We start from the raw sequence: 20,882 nt of genomic DNA, 5'->3' as shown, positions 1-20,882 counted from the left end.
GAAAGTTCGTAATCCGTTTTTTATCATTGGACCACTAGCTCGTGTTGCAAAGAGCAGGATTTTGGAAGGCGAGGTTTTGTGAGGTCGGGGATCTGATGAAACTTGGTGTTTGGGAGAGTGTGGCACGAAGGCAGCCATGTGGCACGACGACCGCACGTCGGGCATGATTTTTACTTACTCTACTCCCCAGAACTGCTCATTCCAAGTGTATGATCATCCACTTTTGTGGTTGTCGTAATCGTCTTTGGAAAAGGATCTTGGTCGGATTTTTTTTTAAGGATATTAGGAATTTTATGATCGTGATCGTTCATCGTATATTATGTAGTCAGAAATTATTTTAAAATTTAAAATTAAATATAAATAGTATCTAACAAAAATTGACTGCACGATATATAATGAACCGTCACGATCACAAAATCTTTAAGATCCTTAAGAAAAAGATCCGGCGAGGATCCTTTTCCATCGTCTTCCTCGTCGATGTCTGTTTGAGTGGTGGAGGCCGTACTGGCATAGTGTATTCCAAAAAAAAGAATCAATTGACAAATTGTTGGATGAGGCTAGCTAGTTGCATAGTGGGAGTAATTATCATCAAACAGAAACAAATTGACTAATATTGCTTTGGTTGAAATCCAAGCAAGCTTTAAGGTTAGTATCTAGTGTCTAACTAAAAAGCAACACACATACGAATTGTTTGAGAGGGGGAAAGGGAAAGGGGATAAGCTAGGGTTCCACATTTGGTGGTGAGAGAGTGATGTGAAATAAATAGAGATCTCGTTTTTATGGTGAAAAGATAAAAAAGCAAATTTATGAACGAGATTGGGATAAGAAAATCAATTCCGATAGTCGTAAAGAGCTGCAATCTTATCTCGATAAGAAATAATCGATCATGACATAAGCCGATAATGAAGTTATTCTATTGGAGGCAATATTCCTTTTGAAACATTGATATTTCCTTGAACTCCTAAATGAGTGCTCAAAAGCGGTGGTGGAAAACCCCGAAAAATAGGGTCTCCCTTGCTCTTAGGTCTACCAAATTTTCTTGATTAATGAGATAATTACAATACAAGAATGAGATTATCTACCACTAAATCGACGAATTTAAATGAAATTGAGAATTGAGAATTGAGACTTTAGATTGCGAGCAAGTGGATCATCAGAGTCCGAGAGACCATAGATATTTCAAAACGAAGATATTCCAAGTTCTTCAGCCTCTCTTTTTTCAGTCAACAAGTATACAGTTCCTCAATCTGATAAACAATTACATCGTAATAAGACCAGAAAACGATCTTAATTGTTCTTTCAGGTGAATCATATGGTCCAGAGTTCTGAAATCGAAAACGACATCCCGAATTCATGAACCAGGATGCAGTTTCCGACGGACTACAGCACATCTGTAATCTGCTCGCACCTGGTAATCCGATCCAACATTTTGATTCGCTAAAGCTCATCACCCAAGCCAGGCTGAGTCCGCCATGGAACGAGTTTAGATTTGTGCTGCTGCAGTTTCAGCTGAATTCACCTCTCCATCAACAGAAACAGTCGTGGCAGTCTCTTTCGCAAAACCATCGTCCCCCGCTGCCTGGACAGTGCCTTCAATTTCTGTCATGTTCTGCGGCATCTCAACTTTTTGATCCTTAGATACTTCAGGATCATTTACCTTCAGGTTTTCAGATGCAACCACATTGTCGGAAACATTATCTCCCTCAACAGCAGAAGGCATTTTATCAGGTAAGTTTACATCCTCCGCTGGCATCGCATGAACCTTTTCGGCATCAATGTCCATATCACCTTCTGGGGCTGTTGAAGCCTGTTCCTGCACACCATCCATTTGCTGAATTGTTGCTTCACCATCAGATGCACCACCGGGAACAGCTTTTCCAAGCTCATCTGAGGCAGTTACAGGATCAGGATTTTCAGTTGTCTGCAGAACAGTCACATCTGCTGCAGCCTCAGGCAACTCCAGATCAGAATTCCTCGCAGCAATTTCTTGTTTTTCTGCTTCTGCTCTGAGTTCATCCATGCGGTGCTGTACCCTTTCCACCTCGACTACAAGATCCCCATACTGCTTCTGTAGTTGCCGCTCAAGCTCCTTTTGATTCTGAACTTCCTCCCAGATATTATTTATCCTGTGTGTTGCCGCTAATCTTTCTTGCTTCTGTAAAGCTTTAAAGCACTCAAGTTCTTTTGCAGCGGTGTCAATCTGCTTAAACGTTTCCTCAATTTTTGGCCACAGACCCTCTTTAGCCCGCATCTGGACAATAAAAAAAAGTGCAATTAGTTAATAATCTATAAATTTGGCCTAAAAAAAAGATGAAATGCAGCCAAAGATAATTGTTGGCTACTCTTCTTTGGGAAGTGATTGCAATTTTTCTCTTCTTGCACTCACCTTATATTTCTGGCCTTTGAATTGAATGAATCAGAGGAGAACCGAAGGACAGAAATAAAGGGCGTGTGCACATGGAGAAAAAGGGTGTGTGGATATCATTTCCCTTTTCTTTTTAGGAAATCTATATGTCAACGCTTTGGGTTCCGCACACCATCAGATGGCGATGAATCTTATTCAATGCCAAAGGTTAAATATATGGAGTCCAATGTCCAGCATTATTTCTTTGAATAATTGTTTAAAGTACGAGTCTTCCGTAGATAAGGAGAGGTTATAATTTTATAATTCAAGACTAATGCCTATGAACTTGCACAATGCTCAAATTTTCCAAAGTGCTGCAAAAATTTCTGTTAATTTACGGTTCTAAAATTTAGTAATATAAAGTCCCACTTTCACTCTCAAAGGGAACTAATGATGTTAGCTCAAGATCGAATAAAAACCCAAGAAATCAGCATAAAATTCAGTAAGTATACCTCATAACCATATGTGCGGACTTTAACCTTGTTCTCAATGCTTGCTGCTTTCTGGATATCATCATCCATCTTCCTCTTCACATTCTCAAACTCATTCTGTAAAGCTGCAAGCTTCTCCATATTTCCAGCAACACTTGATAGACCATAAGCTCCACGAGTAGGGAAGTACATGAGATCGTTCAGGCAAGTTTTGTGTGCTTCAAGAAATTCATCAAGGGATTCGTTTTCATGCCCCATTGCAACACGAAGAATTTCTGCATCTTCCTTTATCAATGAATCAGCCTGCATATAACATGGCAATCATCAAAAACATGGAGCTGTATAATCATTAGTCATGCTCAAAGGTAGTCTATAAATCAAAAGACATCAGGTCAAAATGTATAGACAAACAGTGGGCAAATGAATTAAACTGCGAAGAAAAAATCAGGAATTAGTCATGCTCACTCTCCCTCTCTCTCTCTCACTCTCACATAACACATCTGATATTCTGCACAGAATTGGGAAGAAAAACCAGACATTAGTCATGCTCACTCACTCTCTCTCTCTCTCTCTCTCTCTCTCTCAACACATCAGATATTTCTGCATAGAATTGGGAAGAAAAATCTTTTATCATATATATGTTGAAAATGTATAAATATGAATTCATGTATTTTAACATATCAAAATATATCATCCCTACCCATTGAAAACGTATTGCTTAAAAATGATGAGATGTTTGCCAACGCAGATACACGAAAATGAAAACAACATTTTCTGTACTATATCATAGAAAATAAATTGAAGAAACAAAGGCAGTGCCACCACACCAAGCATCTGTGTCCAGAATATAAAGGCGGATGCATATGAAAACAAGAAGACAAAAATGACCTCACGAAATCAGCAATTATAGAAAAAGAATAACACATAAGAGGAACTAAAAACATACATCTTTCAGTTCATCTTCTTCAAAATTTTCTATCACAGGGACAGTACTAGGTCCATTGGCACTGCGCTTGGAACCTTTCTTTTTTCGTTTGTCTACTTTCTCAGTAAGCGGATACTTGGCATTATCATGCTCTAGTAGGCTAAGAAGTTCTGCTTTAACCATTTCATCAGCCTGCTCAATATGAGTAGGAGGAACAAATGAACTCCTATCTCCATCTGCTTTTATCAAGGAATTTCTGATGAGTTCCAATGAGGCAGCAGGAGGTCTAGGGAGCTCCCTCTGCAATACTTTTGATCTCTTCCTAAGTAATGCTTGCTGGCGTGCTTCTTCCTCAGCCCTTTCTCTAGCTAGCCTATCAGACATGTCCTCTTCAATCTTCTCCTCAGGTTCTTCATTATCCTCTGGAGCTGGTTGTACGACAATTTGGTACTCATTCTTAGGCTGTGGTAAACTTCCAAAACCAAACTGCAAGTTTCTTCGCTGCTCCAGTTTTGCACTATTAGGTGTATCTATTTCTTCATTGATACGAAGCTCATCCCTAATGGGAGTCCCCTTTGGGGTCATGCCAAAAGAATCCCTTGATGGCGTCATGCCAATTCTAGGCGTAAGACCCGTTCTTGGAGTCAGGCCGGCACCTCCAGGAGTTGCAGAAGGAGTAAGCATCATATTTGGAGTTTGAATTTCCTTTTTTCTAGGAGTGACCCCAGAAAAATCTGATGGGTGCAACTCTGGATTATCTCCTCCTAATAATGGTGTCTGAGACTCTCTCAACCTGGCCAAATTTTCTGCTTCCATCATTATAGCATCACCCTTACCAGTAGGTGTTCTTTGAGGTGTTCGTGAAGGTGTCATTCCCAGCCTTGGTGTCTGGGAATAATTTGCAAGAAGAGCTCGAGTTGCACCACTACCTTCAGCAAATTCTTCAGCTGCAAGATCATTAGCATAACCCATCTTTGCAATTTCCTCCAACTCATTGTCCGAAATTTGGGGTGCAGGAAGCATCAGTTTTGATCTCTTCCTAACTGTTTCCGGATCATTCATCTTGTTGGCTTGTAGTATAGCTGATGGAGCATCCTGTCTTTGAGCAATTTTGTTCTTAGCAATATCTTGCTTTCTCAACTGCGCTTCCACATCAATCCTTCTCTTCCCCTCGAGTTCCTCAATAGTCGTAGGGAAGTTAGGCTGCTCCACTGGTCTATCTTCATCAGCAACATCATAAAAGCCTGGAGGAGGCTTTTTCTCAAAGGGAATTTCCGCATTGTAGTCTATTCCCTTCCTTTTCCTCTTTCGCTGCCTAGTGTCAATGCCAGCAGCCTTTAATTCTCTCCTTTTCTGCAGCGAAGCAAGCCTTCTGGCCTCTTCAAGCTGTTTCTCCCTGGCTTTCCTTTTAGCCTTCTTTCCCCTAGTGTTTGCTAACCGAGCTCGCGCCTCTGAAAGCATCTCCTTCTCATCCTCATCCATATCAACAGGATCAGGACGAGCAGGCTTCGACTCGGGATTTGGGTCAATCTCTCCAGGCCGCAACTTCCGTGGATCATCACCCGGTTCATAATTCTCATCCTTAACACAAGCTGCATCAAGCAGTTTCTCATACCGCTCAAGGCACTGCGACGGAGTACGACCAACAATCGGGGCAATGGTTCTCCATTGTGTAGGCATGAGCTTAGCAAGATGTAGAAGCTTCTCATCCTCTTCTCTAGTCCACTCAGTCTGCAAGAATCGGGATTATTGAATCAGCATTACAAACTCACCCAACTAAAATCCCAGCTAAAAATTTCCTAGAACATCAAAATTTCATAACTTTCTCCCACCTCAGTGCAAATCAAATATTTGAACCACCGAGACGAATGCCAGTATAACCAAACATTATAAACCCTAATCGAAATCGGTTTCCACAATCGACACACAAAACCTAAAAGCTCAAGCTGCAATCTTTCACCGTCTAACATTCAAAACAGAACATAAATCACAATAATGCACAAAATTTATCAGAAAATAAAGCAAAAGATTACCTTTTTGATGGAGGGGTCGAGCCACTCGTACCATCTCGCCTTACACTGCTTAGCCGATTTGCGAACCAAGAGCGACGAGATTCGAGCCCACTGGTTCTTCCCATACTTCATGACCGCCGCCTTGAGGATCTCATCCTCCGTGTTCTTCCACACACCTCCTTTGATCATAATCCTCATCTTGCCCTACTTTTCTTCGATTCAAACCCTAATAATTGACGATTGGTACCAAAACCCTAGGGTTTTTCGACTGGGACGCAACGGAGAAGATAATCGGAGAATCCCCCGGGGGTTTAAGAATCGGTGACTTCTGGATTTGATAAAACCCTAGCGCGCGGGCACATCCCTCTCTCTCTCTCTCTCCCCTCTCTCTCTGTGATATTTCAGCTCTCTATAATTTGAGGAGTGGATAAAAACAGAAGATCTGCAAAAAAAATAATAAATAAATAAAAAATTAGTAATCGTTTTGGAGGAGGGAAGAGGAATTACAATTAAGAAATAGCAAGTGGAGGAAATAGGAATTTAAGGGCTTGATATATGGACCAGCCCAAACCATTTGATCTTGGATGGTAGCACTATTTTGAGAATGTAAATTAAACGGTTAAAGGATTTGTGAATTTTAACGAAAATTTTTCGGTATTATTAATTTTAATGAAAAATAATATTTTTACATTAAAAAATTAATTCTGATATTATTCACTTTACCTTTTATTTTGTCTTTAGCTTTAAATTTAGGGGTATGATATCCACACACCCTTTTTACTTCTCTTACACATTTTTGGTTTTCGACCTTCAGATTGAATGAATTGAAGAAGATCAACGGACAAAAATTAACAAGGGGTGTGTGAAAAGTAAAAATTGATGTGTGGATAGCACATCCCTAAATTTAAAGTTTTCAATTCATTTTCATTAGTTTTCCTAATATGATTTGATAAAAAATTTTAAGGATGAACATGAAAGTAAACAGTTGTGATCATCACGTAATATTGCAGTATGAGAAGATAGGTTGAAAATGTAAACGAGAAAACCCAACTAAGAAAGCTAATAGCATCTCTCGATCGTATAAAAGAGGCATGATAATCATTTTAGGATGGTGTTATCCACACACTTCTTTTTATCTTCCATACACTTCTCTCAATTTTTAGTTTTCGAATCGAATGAATTGAAGATGATCAAATGACATAAATTAACATGGAATGTGTGAAAAGTAAAGGGAGATATCTAGATAGCACCACCCATCATTTTATACCTTCTTTGCCTATTCCAAGAAGGTTTTTCTTTAGTTATAGATGTAAACATGGAGAAATTTTTAGGGGTACGGGCACTTGTATTAGGTGGTGTTCCCACCAGTGAGAATTTGATACTTAGATATGGGAGACTTTGGATGCGGTCCCTAGTTATGAATAGTCTTTGACTGAAACCTTGTTGGTTTTCAATTTTTGATCCAAGTCCCTGAAATTAATTGATAATTTATTTCTATGTACGTTACTATATTTTTTAAATTAAAAATTAAAATTTATAGTTGTTTATAGTAATGAGATTTTAAATAAAAAACCATAATTTGTGGGATTAAAAATATTAAAATATAAATATACTATTGTGTGTGTGTGTGTGTAAACATGGGTACATTCATAAAAAATAACCAAAAAATTATTGTATCAAAACATGGATACATTCTTCAAAATGGGTGCATTTAGCAAAAATAAAAATGGGTACAAATAAATAAAAAAATATGGGTACAATACAAATAAAACTTTAAAAAATATGGGCACAAAAAGAAATTAATATATGGGTACAAATTAAAACTGAAAGGAAAATTGGTACAAATTAAAAAAGGGTTGCAAATTAAAAATGGGTACAAACTAAAAATAAAAATATATGATAAAAAATTTAGCCATAAATATAAATATACTAATTGTAATATTTTTAATATTTTTAATATTAAATGAATATATTTAGAAATAAAAAATATTTTATTATTGAAATAATTAATGATATTATTAATACAAAGGACCTTGATCAAAAATTGAAAAGTAATAAGGTTTTAATCAATAGAGTAGTAAAAATAAGGATGAAAACCTAATTACTCCCTTAGATATTCTTTTCTTTCTTCTTAAGTAACTAAATTTAGGTGTTAAATTCTCATAGGTAGGGAACACCACCTGGCACAAGTACCAGGAACACATAAAAATTTCTCATAAACAAGGAAGCTAGAGAATAGACAATGAATAACATAACAAGGCTCAAACTGAAAATCCTGAACAATATGAGATATAAAAAGAATTAGTCCAAGTAGATAGGCAATCACATTATCACGACAACATGAATTAATAACATCACGTAACAGTGATAGTAAAGGACCTCTCTGTCCATTGCACTAAAGGAAAGATTACCTTCATGGTCACTGTTATCTTTATTGTATACTGAATTCTCATTCACATATTTGTTACAATACTAACCATTTAACTCGAACATTTCAAAAAGTTGATCTCCAAAAAAAAAAAAAAACTCGAACCGTTCAACTGAAACCAAAATTCCGTAGTCTTCTGCTACTCTAACTTTGGTATACATCTCCATCATGCAGTACTAAATTTTCAAGGCTCTCCTGCCTTCATAAAGAGGTCGTACCTTTGGGATATGTGATTCAGGATTCTACTAGGTTGTTCATGTTGAAGTTCTCGTGATTCACTTAACATGTAAAGACTTCTCCGCCTGAAAGAAAGATTTTCTTGATCTCTTCTTTATTGTATATTGAAGTTCTAATTCATGATAAATTTTTTATTGTGACCGGAACACGAGTGGTATACTACATGTTTTTATATAAGTGGTGATAAATTTTATTTTTTAAGTTATTAACTTTTTAACACACATATCTCACAATTTGTATAATGATACGTGGTGTACCACCCTGTGTTCCGGTTACACTGAAAAATCTCTCCTCGTTCATATATGTTACAATGTTAACCAATTAACGCAACCTCTCAAAATTGAAAACAGGAATTCAAACTCTTCTGTATGCCCTTCTCTAATTATGCTACATCTCCATCATGCAGTACTACTCTTTGGAGCCTCTCCTGCTTTCATAAAGAGGTTGTACCAAAAATCTATGTCCTCAATACTGGTCTTGGAACCATCATTGTTCGGGATTGGTACGGCAGGGTTGGAAGAGGAAGGAGGCTCATGAATTAACCCCGGAACTGGAAAAGTACTTTTTGACGAGAAGTGCTTCTGCTGATCATAATCATCAAGTCTAAAATACGTTCTTGATCTCTTCTTCAAGTGAGAGTGCCAGAAGTTCTTTATTTCGTTGTCTGTCCGGCCTGGCAAGCTCGACGCAATGGCAGACCATCTGGAGACAGTAATACAACAACATCAATCAATTAATATTTTGGTCATATTTAAGCATATAAATCAATTTTCGTTCAGCAAAGTATATATTTACATTTATAGGAGATTTAGGAGTTCTTCCATCTCATAGTACATATAGCCAGCAAATTAATCATACGTCCTATTTTGTGAATCCTAGTATGATGATCAGTTAACTAGTCCATGCATACACAAAGAAATTTGCGTGTGTGTGTGTGTGTGTGTGTGTGAGAGAGAGAGAGAGAGAGTGATGAGGATGAGCAGCTGAGAGCTAAAGTAGCCTTGATTTTTAATTTAACTTCCCAACTTAGCCTAATACACTGAACCGGGAGAAGACTTAATTACATGGAACGAGTTCATTATCACCATGGCATCCCGGCCCAATCTATTTATAAGTTTTCTAAAATAAGGCAAGGTAGCAATGAACCCGTCTCTCTCCTAAACTGAAGTAGGTAGGCTAGCTACAGGAAAATAAATTGGACAACATATAATATATAGGGTTTTGATGAATAGGTTGTGAGATGAGTAATTAGTTGACTGGAAGTAGGAAACAGAAAATAGTAAACCAGAGAAGATCAGTTCCTGTTTCCAAGAAGTTTATGCAGGTTGAGGATAGTTTCTTCTTCTTCCCTGCTAAAGTTCCCCCGTTTAATGTCCGGCCGCAAGTAGTTAAACCACCGAAGCCTGCAACTCTTTCCACACCTCAATAGACCTATAAAGCAAATAATTAATTAGATACTACAATCCATGCATAACAAAGTTCATAGTCTATATGTACGAGCCGCAATTCTTAGCAGGGATATGATCTCGTTTCGCTGTATTTGACTCACCAGCTTGTTTTGGAAGCGCTCTCCAATTCGCATGTCCATATTGTTGGATGTGAGAAATCAATATCTCATCTTCTTCATGCGTCCACGGTCCCTTCTTCATTCCCATCTTCTCACAACAAGGTGAAGGAGCTGGAGCCCTCACCATTTTTCTCCCCTAGTTAACTAGGTAGCTAACTCAGACATGCACTACCCTCTCTCTCTCTCTCTCTCTCCCTCTCTTTTTCTCCCCAAGTTAACTAGGTAGCTAACTCAGACATGCACTACCCTCCCTCTCTCTATCTATTTCTCTCTCTCTCTCTCTCTCTCTCTCTCTCTCTCTCTCTCTCTCTCTCTCTCTCTCTCTCTAGATGCGCATGGGCAATGGATCGTTGATCACTAAGGGGATGGACTACTGGGGTACTTCAAACCCTAACTTTTATGGTTGAACAAAAGCAGATAAATTAAGAATCCATTTCAGACATGTGCTTTTGTTCGGCTCTATAGTATATCCTTCTCGGTTAGAAACTTAGAAGAACACTTTCGGTGCCGAATGGTCAAATATACCGTGCGCCACTAGAGAAGTAGAAAGCTGCCAAATTGATATCAAATACATATTATTCCAAGCCGCCCTGCTATAAAAAAAACTATGTCTAATTGTCTATTGGGGAGAAAAACATGCATGTTTTTTTATGCAATATGCATTGTACATTTCATACATAATTATATAGTAAAACTCTAATTAGATTCATTACTCTATTATCTTGTGAGTATTAATACATAAGAAATATTGCCAATGTGCTATATATTAACTGCATGCACTTTGTATAGTTGAAGGAAAAATTTTATAAGATGACAAAAAGCCAGCGATATATTTTATGGCACATAATGTTGGGAGGTCAATCATCAACACGTGCAAAATATGTGTATAGCAAAGATAAGAATGCTTTGTTGGATGTATGGATACACAAGAAATGACATGATTAAGACGAGGATGATAAGATGAGAGAAAATCGGTTAAGGTGGTTTAGATATGAATGAAAAACCTATAGATGCTCCGGTTAGAAGATACGATTACGAGACAAACTTAGAAAGAGACTCTAAGAAAAGACATGGAGTCCTTAGAGCTAACAGAAGACTTGATGCAAAACCAAATGAAATGACATTCTAGAATTGATATAACTAACCTCACTTAGTGAAATAAGACTTTCTTGTTATTGTATGCATTTTGCATATACTTATATTGTCCATCTGTGAATTTAGATTCAACACTTTAAATTCTAATCAATAGTCCAAGTTCAGGATTGGTTCATAACCATTTTGTGCTGATGGAATCATGCACTGTCCTCTCTTTTTGCGGAGAATTGAAGTCAACAATCGCGCATGCACCATTGAGTTGAACATAATCAATTAATTTCTAAAAGAAGCTTAAATTAATTCTTCAAAGTTAATCCATCAGTCTTCAGACGAAGTACTCATTTTTATCACACCTGCTTAAGTAATCATAATACAGATCTTGACTATGTTTGGTGCAAGATCTCTCTAATTGCACTTTGTTAAGAAAGTCTAGCCACCTAAGTGAGACTGACTTTTCATACATACACGTCAAATTAGCAATTTTATTTCCATGTCCAATCCCTCATGCGTGATCGACTTTGAGAAAAAAATGTTGGAATAATTAGGGTCTAATTGCTATATTAAATCACATAGAAAATTAAGAAATAATTCATGCAATTATATAACAAAGTAATGCATGCACATGAGTAACCAATATTAAATGAACATGACATAATGGATTAAAAAATCTGAAAATACGGTTGAGGCAAGTGTTTGACACTTTGTTCTTAAGACAAGTTTACACCCCACTACGGTGCTCATGGTTGATCGGCGCTTGTCTCCCAAGATACAACAACCACGTCCTTGTAATAGTAGCACTCCAAATCACAAGGCTCCATGAACCACGATTATGTTGATAACTCTCTCATATAGACATAATGAGACTCTCTAATATTTAGTGCACTATGATTATGTAAAACAATGAACAATTATTTTTGTTTATAGGGGTTTCCCTATTTATAGAATTTGAGATACTTCTTTGGAAATCATTTGATTATTCATGAAGAGTTAAAAGTTGCAACTTTTCATTTGAAGAGAGACATCTTTCTACCCAAAAAAATTCCACTTCTAATTTCCATTCAATTAATAAGTTTAATATACAATAATATTATTATTAAATTTTCCAACATAAAAACCTCCAAATTTCACAAATTAGAAAAACAAGTCTCCAATGTTCGAAGGAAACTTATATAAAGATGTCACTTCAATTGTATCCGAGTGAGTTATAAACTGTTGTGCACTTGAACTTTGGACTAGGATTCTCTCCCCTCCTCTTTCCATCCCCTTCCATCCCCTTCTCTCACATTCTTTATTTTGTCTTTCTCTTTCTATAAAAAATTAATATAAAATGTTGATGTGGCTTAACCGTGACCGTTCAACTAGGAGAAAAGGGAAAAGGAGAAGAAAAAAAGAGGGGAGAGAATCATACTCCTTGAACTTTTCTCACAACTTGTATGATTGATTTAAGATAATCATATGAATTTCTTAAAACGTAAGTCGTTTGTTTGATCGCACGGTGTAAGTCATTCTCACAATACTACATGTGAGTGAGTGAGATATTTAAGTGTAACCATTTCTGAATCACATAAACTGGAATTCAATAGACCCACATCAACTTACTGTGAAAGGAATAACATAAACTAGACCAGTTTTGAACGATATGTAGCTCAAGTGCTACAGTAATGCTAGATTGGACATCGACAGACCTACGTAAGTAAAGGCCCAAAGGACGCCGACGAATCCCATTTTTCACATCAAGAAAACTTTCCAATATTATGAAGTCCAGGTAAAATTTGGTTTAGCACCACCATTTAGTGCTATTTAAAGGCAGATCCATTAGAAAAGCAGTTGGGTCCCGAACCCCTATAGAATAGAAGAAGAAAATGGCTTGGAAGGTTCTATGGGGACCTTGTGGCAGTCTAGTTCGAGACCCGATAATGACCACGAAGTATGCGATGTAATGTTTGTTCGGAAGATGTTGGTAGGGCTCGACATGTGACGATCGACAACATGGCTCGGCAGATGCTGACAAGTATCGGCAACGTGGTTCACCATATGTCGAAAGGCTGACCAAGTGCTCAACAAAACCCTTCACTTACATAATTCGGCATAAATCAACTGAACTTGACAAAAATTGTGCCTACAAAAAATATAAACTTTTACTCAAGAACCCAGGAGGTATGATTCTTGAGTTAGCAACGGATGAAAAATTTCATGTTCGATTCATAGCGTGTTGGGTTACCAACTCAATTGTCATGTTCAACTCTCGTTCAATATCACCATGTGATTACCTTTTAAAGCGTATTTGTGTCAAACCGATATTGACATATATTTTACGAAATAACTAAAATGATTTACCATGAACAAACTACAAGATCATTTCTATCGATTTTCAATGTCATGGACTAAAATAAGAAATAATACAAACCTCAAAAAAAAAAAAAAAAAAAAAAACCCTTATCTAAAAGCATATTGTTTCACATATGCTAGTGATGATAATTGATGTCAACTTCGTATGGATTCCACATACATATCACCAAACAATTTCAATTACTAAAAGAACAATAATCGACTAATTCATTATTTTAAGATGTCATTTATCAATGGAGTTTTCCCCAAAAGGAATAACTTATGAGCCAAATTGCTTGCATGTCTCTTGTTTGTGCTTATAACCCAACTCACCAAGCAGAGTTTTTTAGTGTGCATGGAACATGGGCAGACGTCATGTGTTATTATACAAGTAAACGAATATGTAAAAAAAAATTCTTCTACTTGTATAATAACATATAACGTACCGTCCCATGTTATGAACACATTAAAAAATCTCTCATCGTCAACTTCATCCAACTGTCAGACGGTTGATGAAAATATAAATCCATCATTAACAACAAACCAAATTACATATAATAATACGAAGTTGAAATATAAATTCGGCTCACCAAATCATGTAAAAGAAGCATGCTGTGCTTACATCAGAATCTAAATAATTGATCTAGCTAAATTAATCAGTAGGTAACGTGAAGCATTTTTAAAAGATTAAAATAATGATAACCTCGGATTAGTGATTAACATAAAATAATGACATGTTTAAAGTGATGCATGACGACAAGATATTCAATTTTGCATGCTATGCTTATTTATAGGTAACCTTGTATCCCAATAAATGAAGGAACAATGGCCAGGAAAAACAATAACGGCATCATACAAATTGAAATGATAATATGTAGATGTGAACAGTGTGTACGTCTCTTTACACTCAATGAAATTCCACAAATTTTATAACATTTTGAATACAGTTAGATTTGCATGCGCTTGCTTCATGTTCATTAAAATTCTAATTAACTACACATGAATTTACATGGTCTCTTAGAATGTCTTATAAAATCGTAATTGCAATAACAAAATTTTAAAATCTTTTAAAATCCTAATTTGACCACGCTCATAAGTAGAGGTGGCAAATTAACTCATTGGATTGTTAATGGGTACCCATTAAGACTCATTTAGTTTGATTTCATCCTACACCATCATCATCACCACTACCAATCTCACTTCTATGTTATGGTGATATCAAATTAAACAGGTTTTAACATGTACTCATTAATAACCTAATAAGTTAATTTACCACCTCTACCCGTAAGTAACTCTAAGAATCATATATCAAAACATTTTCTCTTTATACTTTCCCTTAAACATATCTCCATTAGGCTGCTCAACATCTTTAAAGATACACTTTTAACCTTTATTTAGTTTGTTGTTAAAAAAAAAAATCAATAACTTTGGGTGATCAATATTGGAAGCAATATTAAGGTAAAATGGAACAAAAGAAGATTGGGGTTTTGGAAAAGTTGACATGGTGGAGGCTTCTCCAATAATTATAAAGTGCATATTCCTCCCACTTTGACACCTTTGCTAGTTTATTCATTAACGTCACTTCACTAAACTCAATTCACTCGTTGTCACAGGAAGAATTAAAGGGGTACAATTTCACAAATTTATGTATTAAGTATGATCAGGAGGATTCTCGTCGGATTCTCTTTGTAAGGATCTTGGAGATCCTTTAATTATATTCGTTCATCGTACATTATGCGTTAGAAATCATTGTAAATTTATTTATTTAAAAATGAATATAAATATTATTTGACAAAAACTGGTCGCACGATGTACAATGAACGGATGTGATTGGAGGATCCCCAGGATCCTCACAAAGAGGACCCGGCGAGGAACCTCTCTCTTAAGTATGAAGCGTATTTTGATGTTTTGAAACAAGTGATATTCTATAATCACTACGGAGTGGCTCAGTAGTTGGGGACAAATTTCAGGCCCATATTTCGCATTGCACGTCCTAGGTTCAATTTCTGGCTCTCATGAATAACAAGATAGTGGCCAGGGGAAGTTCAAACGCCCTTGTAAATCTTTTTAGCCCCCAAAAGAGTGGAGTGCAGTGGCGAAGTCACCAATTGGTCCCTTTAAAAAAAAAAAAAAAAAAAAAAAAAAAAAAAAAAAACCAAGTGATTCTATATTAAAGGGACAACAAAACTTCTCGCATTGTCATAATTAAAAGGGTAAAATGTCACAGATTTATGCATTAAGTAGTGAACGTATTTTGGTGAATTTATACTAGCAATGTTTTATATTAAGTCCACCTAAGTTACAAGAAGAAAAAATTGAACTTAACTCTAGAAAAAAAGACACATTGCTATAGCAAACTCAACTAGGCCTAGATTTGCGAGCGCATTTTGGTGTTATATAAACATAATACAACAATAATCATGACTAAATGGTTTGTTTAATTATGAGATATAAAAATATAGGAATGGACATTATCCTTATCTTTTAGACACCAATGGAAAATGGTTGGACCACGGCAGCCTGCACCTTCATGGAGAAAGTGACATCCGATCAACTTCCATTTTCATGCATTAAGAGTAAAATGCATGCAATGCTGGACCAATTGCTATTGTTTGTTTCTTCTTACGATCGACAGGAGAAGTTGATGATGATGACTAGTGGCGGATTCATGATTTGAATTTTGGGAACCCAATATTAAATATAAGTATTTTAGATAGGAATAGACAATGGCGAAGTCAGGAATTGACAAGGGGAGGGGCAAAGTTAAAAGATTGCAAGGTTCAAAAGAATAGCAACAACCAAATCCTTTTATATAGTAATGTCTTCCATAATTTATCAATACAAACAAATTACAATTGTTGTCGGCGATGTTTCATATCATGAAAACGTCACATAATAAGCTCATTATCAATAAAAGCAAATACATATCTCTCAATGTAAACAAGCATGCTATCACTCAACCATTGATCTCCCATTTTGTTACGCATTGGTGTTTTCACAATCTTCATAGCAGAAAAAACTCTCTCAATTGAAGCGGTTGCAACCGATAACGCCAAAGCTAATGTAAGAAGCTTATTTACTAACATATAGTTTGTACACCTTCTGGTCTTCACCAACTCCTTTGCAAGATGACCAATTCCTCTCAATGATGAAAACTCACTATGCATCTTCATATCATGAATGTAATTGTCAAGTTGAATTGGAAGATTTATGAGGTACGTACGATCAAAATCTTGAGGATAAAGTTGGGCTAGACGAACAATTTTTGCTTTGTCAAAAGATGCAAAATTATTCACCGAACTCAAACTTGACATACAAAGAAGCAATTCGGTCTTTACCTCATCGAAGCGATCATTCACTTCCTTTAATTGCGTATCAAAGACTTGAAAATAGAGGTCCACACGATAGTAATGGAAGTTTGTGAGTTTTGGAGCTTTACGCCTTGATTTTCCGGATACGAAATGCAAATCCTCCATGTTAGGAACGACAATATCATGCTCTTCACAAAACTTTTGTACATCATCAAGCAAGTCCCCAAAATCATCATCTCTCAAGGATTGTAATCTTTGCTTATGAAAATGCCCTTAGAGGCGAGGGTCTTGACTTCCATTAACCAACGTATAGTGAGGTGTATGAATTAATCCTTTAGCGTTTTCTTGAAGTACTCGACGTTACGGAACTATAAACCCGAGATTTACTTTTGTTTAGTCACTATTTATATATTTTATACATTTTTTTAATGATTATATTTTGTTTATCATTTAGTGATTTTAAAAAGTGGAATAAGAAGAAAAAGAAGAAGGGGGGACAGGGGACGGGAGAAAGAGCAGAAAAGAAGGGCTGCTGCCCAATCGGAGAAGAGGAAGAGAGAAGACTGACCAACTAGAGAGAAGAGAAATGGGGAAATGAGGGAAGGTGAGAAGGAGAGAGAAACCGGGTTTCCCCCTTGACCCACTTGACCCGACAAGCACACGGCCAAATTCGGACATTTTTCCGGCAATTCAAACCTTCCCACTACCTGCAACCTACTCCATAACCTTCCCTCTTCCTTTTCCATCCACAATTAGAAGGAATTTGGTGGTAATTTTAGGAAAAATCGCACCGGTGGGTGCGACGGTTCTTGGCCTAGATTCACCAAATTCTTAAATGATTTGATCAAATTACCATCACCAAAATACTCCCCTGAAGCTCAGGAACAAAGCCCAAACAAATTTGGGGGCGTCGGAGTTGCGATGGAGTCGAATTGAGGACACCTAAAAATGGGGTTTCCGACGGATTTTAGCAAAATTGGGGCTCTTCCAGGCCAAATTGGACTTAGTCACAGGTATAAAGTTTACTTTACTCATTGAGATCTTCATTCCTGTAAATTTGATAATTTTTTGAAATAGTTGGATTTTCCGAAAGTCGGGACGGCTGGTACGACGAAACGTGACCAGGGGGCCGTCGATGTTATTCTTAGGCTAATTAGATGCCTTGAGTTCAGTTTTGGTAGTTGTATGACGTAGGTTGATTGTTGGAATCTAAATTCTCTACGTTCCGTTAATAGGTCATTGTATAAATCGACGATCCGATCGTTGGATCGTCATCAAACTTTAATACGTTATAATACATACTATTTGAGGACCATAGGAACTTACGGATCGGGAATCTGATATACGGATCTTCCTGAAATTGGATTTGTAAGTTCATAAAATAAAAGGTTAACCGGCACTTGGCTTTGACAATTGGCGGAGATCTGACCGTTGGATCGTAATGGGACTTTAGGATGTTGTTCTAGAAGTATAATATGCATCTTTGGAAGCAACGAATCGGAAATCCCTGATGCAGATCTTCCGAATTGAATTACGTAGGGATGTGTTTTATGTAAATTGTGTATTTTATCAGTACGAACTCTAAGATGTAAATTGATAATTGGTCATAGGCGACGATAGTTCGTGATGCCTCGATATGCATGCTAGGGAGTCGTAGCATGGACCTCAGGTAAGTGGGTCTTTTCTTTTTTATCATATTATATATATATATATATATATATATATATATATATATATATATATGTGTGTGTGTGATTGATAATTCCACAACGTTTATAAATTGCTTACTGCGTATAATTACAGTGAATGCTTTGAAGTACTAATGTGAACTACGAATGGCTTGATCCCTGTTCAGGGTACGTAGGTAATCTAATGAGACGTTAGATGCAGCCATACAATAATTGAAACAAAAACCTTGTTTGGGAATTAAGCTATGTGAAGGAAATTGGTAAAAGTATGAGATTTAACCTTATGTTTTAGTGATTGAATGTTGGTCATAAATCAATGTGGAAGAATCAAGAAATTGAAATAAGGAAATGTAAGTAATGATAGTTAATTAAACTAGTGTTTAGTTGGACTTATCCTTAATAATTACTTCCGAAAATAAATAATTCGGAAGTAGGGCGTTACAGATTGTGCATTTTATGCCACATTAAATATATATATATATATATATATATATATATATATATATATGTATATTGGAAAAATACTATGATATGGTTGAGTTTTAGATTTGCATTATGGCATATCCATGTGTATATTACCTGCACACAATTATTATGAACGCTTTGAAGTGCAAATGTGGACTCAAGACACCCAGGTAAGTTTATGGTATTAGCTGAAATGACGGGGTTATGATATGACTACATGTATGTTTAGGCAACTCCGACACTGTCGTACCGGTTGCCCATGAATTGTATATGTTACAATAAATGCAGTTAGAGCTCATAAACCTACACCCCGGTGTTAGTGCTCCCGCCCGTGGTCAGGGCACAGTCCTTCACGTGATGTTCACCTCCCGCACCTTACGTTCATCTTGGATCCAAGGTAGGTGCACAGTCATGTCGTACATACCACTATAGGTGGTTCCGACTCGTAGGTGACCCACGATTATTCGCACAATCTTCACGTGATCGTAGCACTTAAGCGTATTTATTTACACTCAGTCCTGTCGTACAGACCACTTTAGGTGGTTCTGACTCGTGTGCATGTATACTTATTGAGCTAAGTCGTACAGGTCACTAGAGGTGACTCCGACTTATGAGCTAGCATATGTGATGAAATATGTGATGAGCTAGCATCTGTGATGAGATATGTGATGCGCAAACATATATGATGAAATATGTCATAAGCTAGCATATGTGATGAGATATGTGATAAGCTAGCATATGTGATGAGATATGTGATAAGCTAGCATATATGATGAAATATGTGATAAGTTAGCATATGTGATGAAATATGTGATGAGCTATCATATATGATGAGATATGGGTAAGTTGTACAGGTCACCATAGGTAACTCCGACTTGCGTGCTAGCATGGGTTATTAATCATATGATTATTGATATTGCTGATGAGATGTTGTGTTGTGGTATGTTATGATTTTTCTGGAAACTATACAAGTGTTGTAGCAAGGGGTTATAATGTTTTATATGGTTTTTATTAAAATTTCATTTCCAGGATCACTCACCCTTGTTTTGTTTTCACCCTCCAAGTTTTATTAGCTGAGCATTCTTATCGTCGAAGATTCGTGGCGATTCTTAGTATTGGAGATTATTTCGAGGGTACGATTCTTAATTCACTCTATTGTACTTGGTTATGCTCTAACGTCATGTGTGAAGTGGGTTCATTCCCGTTCACCAGCGCATTCTGGTATTTAGGCACTCTTATGTTTAAATTTATTCACATTTTTTCCACATCATCATACTTTATGGCTTCGTTACCCTCCAGGTGTCGACCAACATAGCTCGATTCGAAGTCCTAGTGGCATCCCGGGTCGGGGTGTGTCATGCATACTTCCACGAACGTCATCGCATTTACAATATCTTGATCTTTCTTTTGTAATACTTGTAATAACTCATTTGTAATTCCTAATATGAGTCTCATAAAAAAAAAGGTGAAACACAAAATGAAAAGTTGTATGTCATGGAATAACTTACTTGTTTCTTCGAAATTGTCTTGGTTGGTATCATCTTTAATCCATTCAAGCACATCCACCACGGCTTCAAACATGACAATAATACTAACTATATTACCATAATGTGAGTTCCAACGTGTATCACAAGGACACATGAGACTACTTTCTTGATTTAACCCTCTACCTGTTTCAAGATCACCAATATCAAGAGCTTTCTGAATTTGTTCTAGTTGTTTCTCTCTAAATGCATCACGACGCTTACTGATGATCCAATAGTATTGACCAAGATACTAGCATTGTTGAAGAAAATGGCGACACCCTCAATTCCTTTTGCAACAGCTACAAGAGTTAGTTGAAGTTGGTGTGCAAAACAATGAACATAAGATGCTTGAAGATACTTGTTCAAAATCTTTGTTTTAAGGCCATTTAGCTCACCTTTCATATTACTAGCTTCATCATAGCCTTATCCCCGTAACTTGGATATACTCAAATTTGTTGTAGCAAA

The 20,882-nt window shown here is 36.6% G+C and overlaps 3 protein-coding genes and 1 long non-coding RNA gene across 4 annotated transcripts; 1 reads left to right on the top strand and 3 right to left on the bottom strand.

The window, feature by feature from the left end:
• Positions 1 to 1,115: 1,115 nt before the first annotated feature.
• Positions 1,116 to 6,358, bottom strand: LOC103434204 (cell division cycle 5-like protein). The gene is made up of 4 exons (XM_008372516.4): positions 5,794 to 6,358; positions 3,782 to 5,491; positions 2,857 to 3,138; positions 1,116 to 2,251 (listed from the first exon to the last, which is right to left on the bottom strand). Exons 1-4 carry the CDS (start codon positions 5,968 to 5,970, stop codon positions 1,484 to 1,486), a joined length of 2,937 nt encoding a protein of 978 aa, XP_008370738.3. The 5' UTR covers positions 5,971 to 6,358; the 3' UTR covers positions 1,116 to 1,483.
• Positions 6,359 to 8,503: 2,145 nt separating this feature from the next.
• Positions 8,504 to 10,457, bottom strand: LOC114824462 (transcription factor MYB4-like). Its single transcript, XM_070820893.1, has 3 exons — positions 9,987 to 10,457; positions 9,742 to 9,868; positions 8,504 to 9,142 (listed from the first exon to the last, which is right to left on the bottom strand). The coding sequence occupies exons 1-3, from the start codon at positions 10,129 to 10,131 to the stop codon at positions 8,836 to 8,838; spliced, it is 579 nt and encodes a 192-aa protein (XP_070676994.1). The 5' UTR covers positions 10,132 to 10,457; the 3' UTR covers positions 8,504 to 8,835.
• Positions 10,458 to 16,315: 5,858 nt separating this feature from the next.
• LOC139195107 (uncharacterized) lies at positions 16,316 to 16,903 on the bottom strand. Its single transcript, XM_070820302.1, has one exon. It carries the CDS (start codon positions 16,901 to 16,903, stop codon positions 16,316 to 16,318), a length of 588 nt encoding a protein of 195 aa, XP_070676403.1.
• Positions 16,904 to 17,243: 340 nt separating this feature from the next.
• Positions 17,244 to 20,407, top strand: LOC139195206 (uncharacterized). Its single transcript, XR_011579846.1, has 4 exons — positions 17,244 to 17,751; positions 18,349 to 18,407; positions 19,956 to 20,024; positions 20,191 to 20,407. It is a non-coding gene; the product is annotated as an uncharacterized lncRNA (long non-coding RNA).
• Positions 20,408 to 20,882: the final 475 nt, after the last annotated feature.

Source organism: Malus domestica, chromosome 04, assembly GCF_042453785.1.
Source record: "Malus domestica chromosome 04, GDT2T_hap1".
NCBI classification, from domain to species: domain Eukaryota; kingdom Viridiplantae; phylum Streptophyta; class Magnoliopsida; order Rosales; family Rosaceae; genus Malus; species Malus domestica.
The sequence above is the reverse complement of the archived record's forward strand: the minus strand, read 5'-3'. Positions and strand labels throughout refer to the sequence as shown.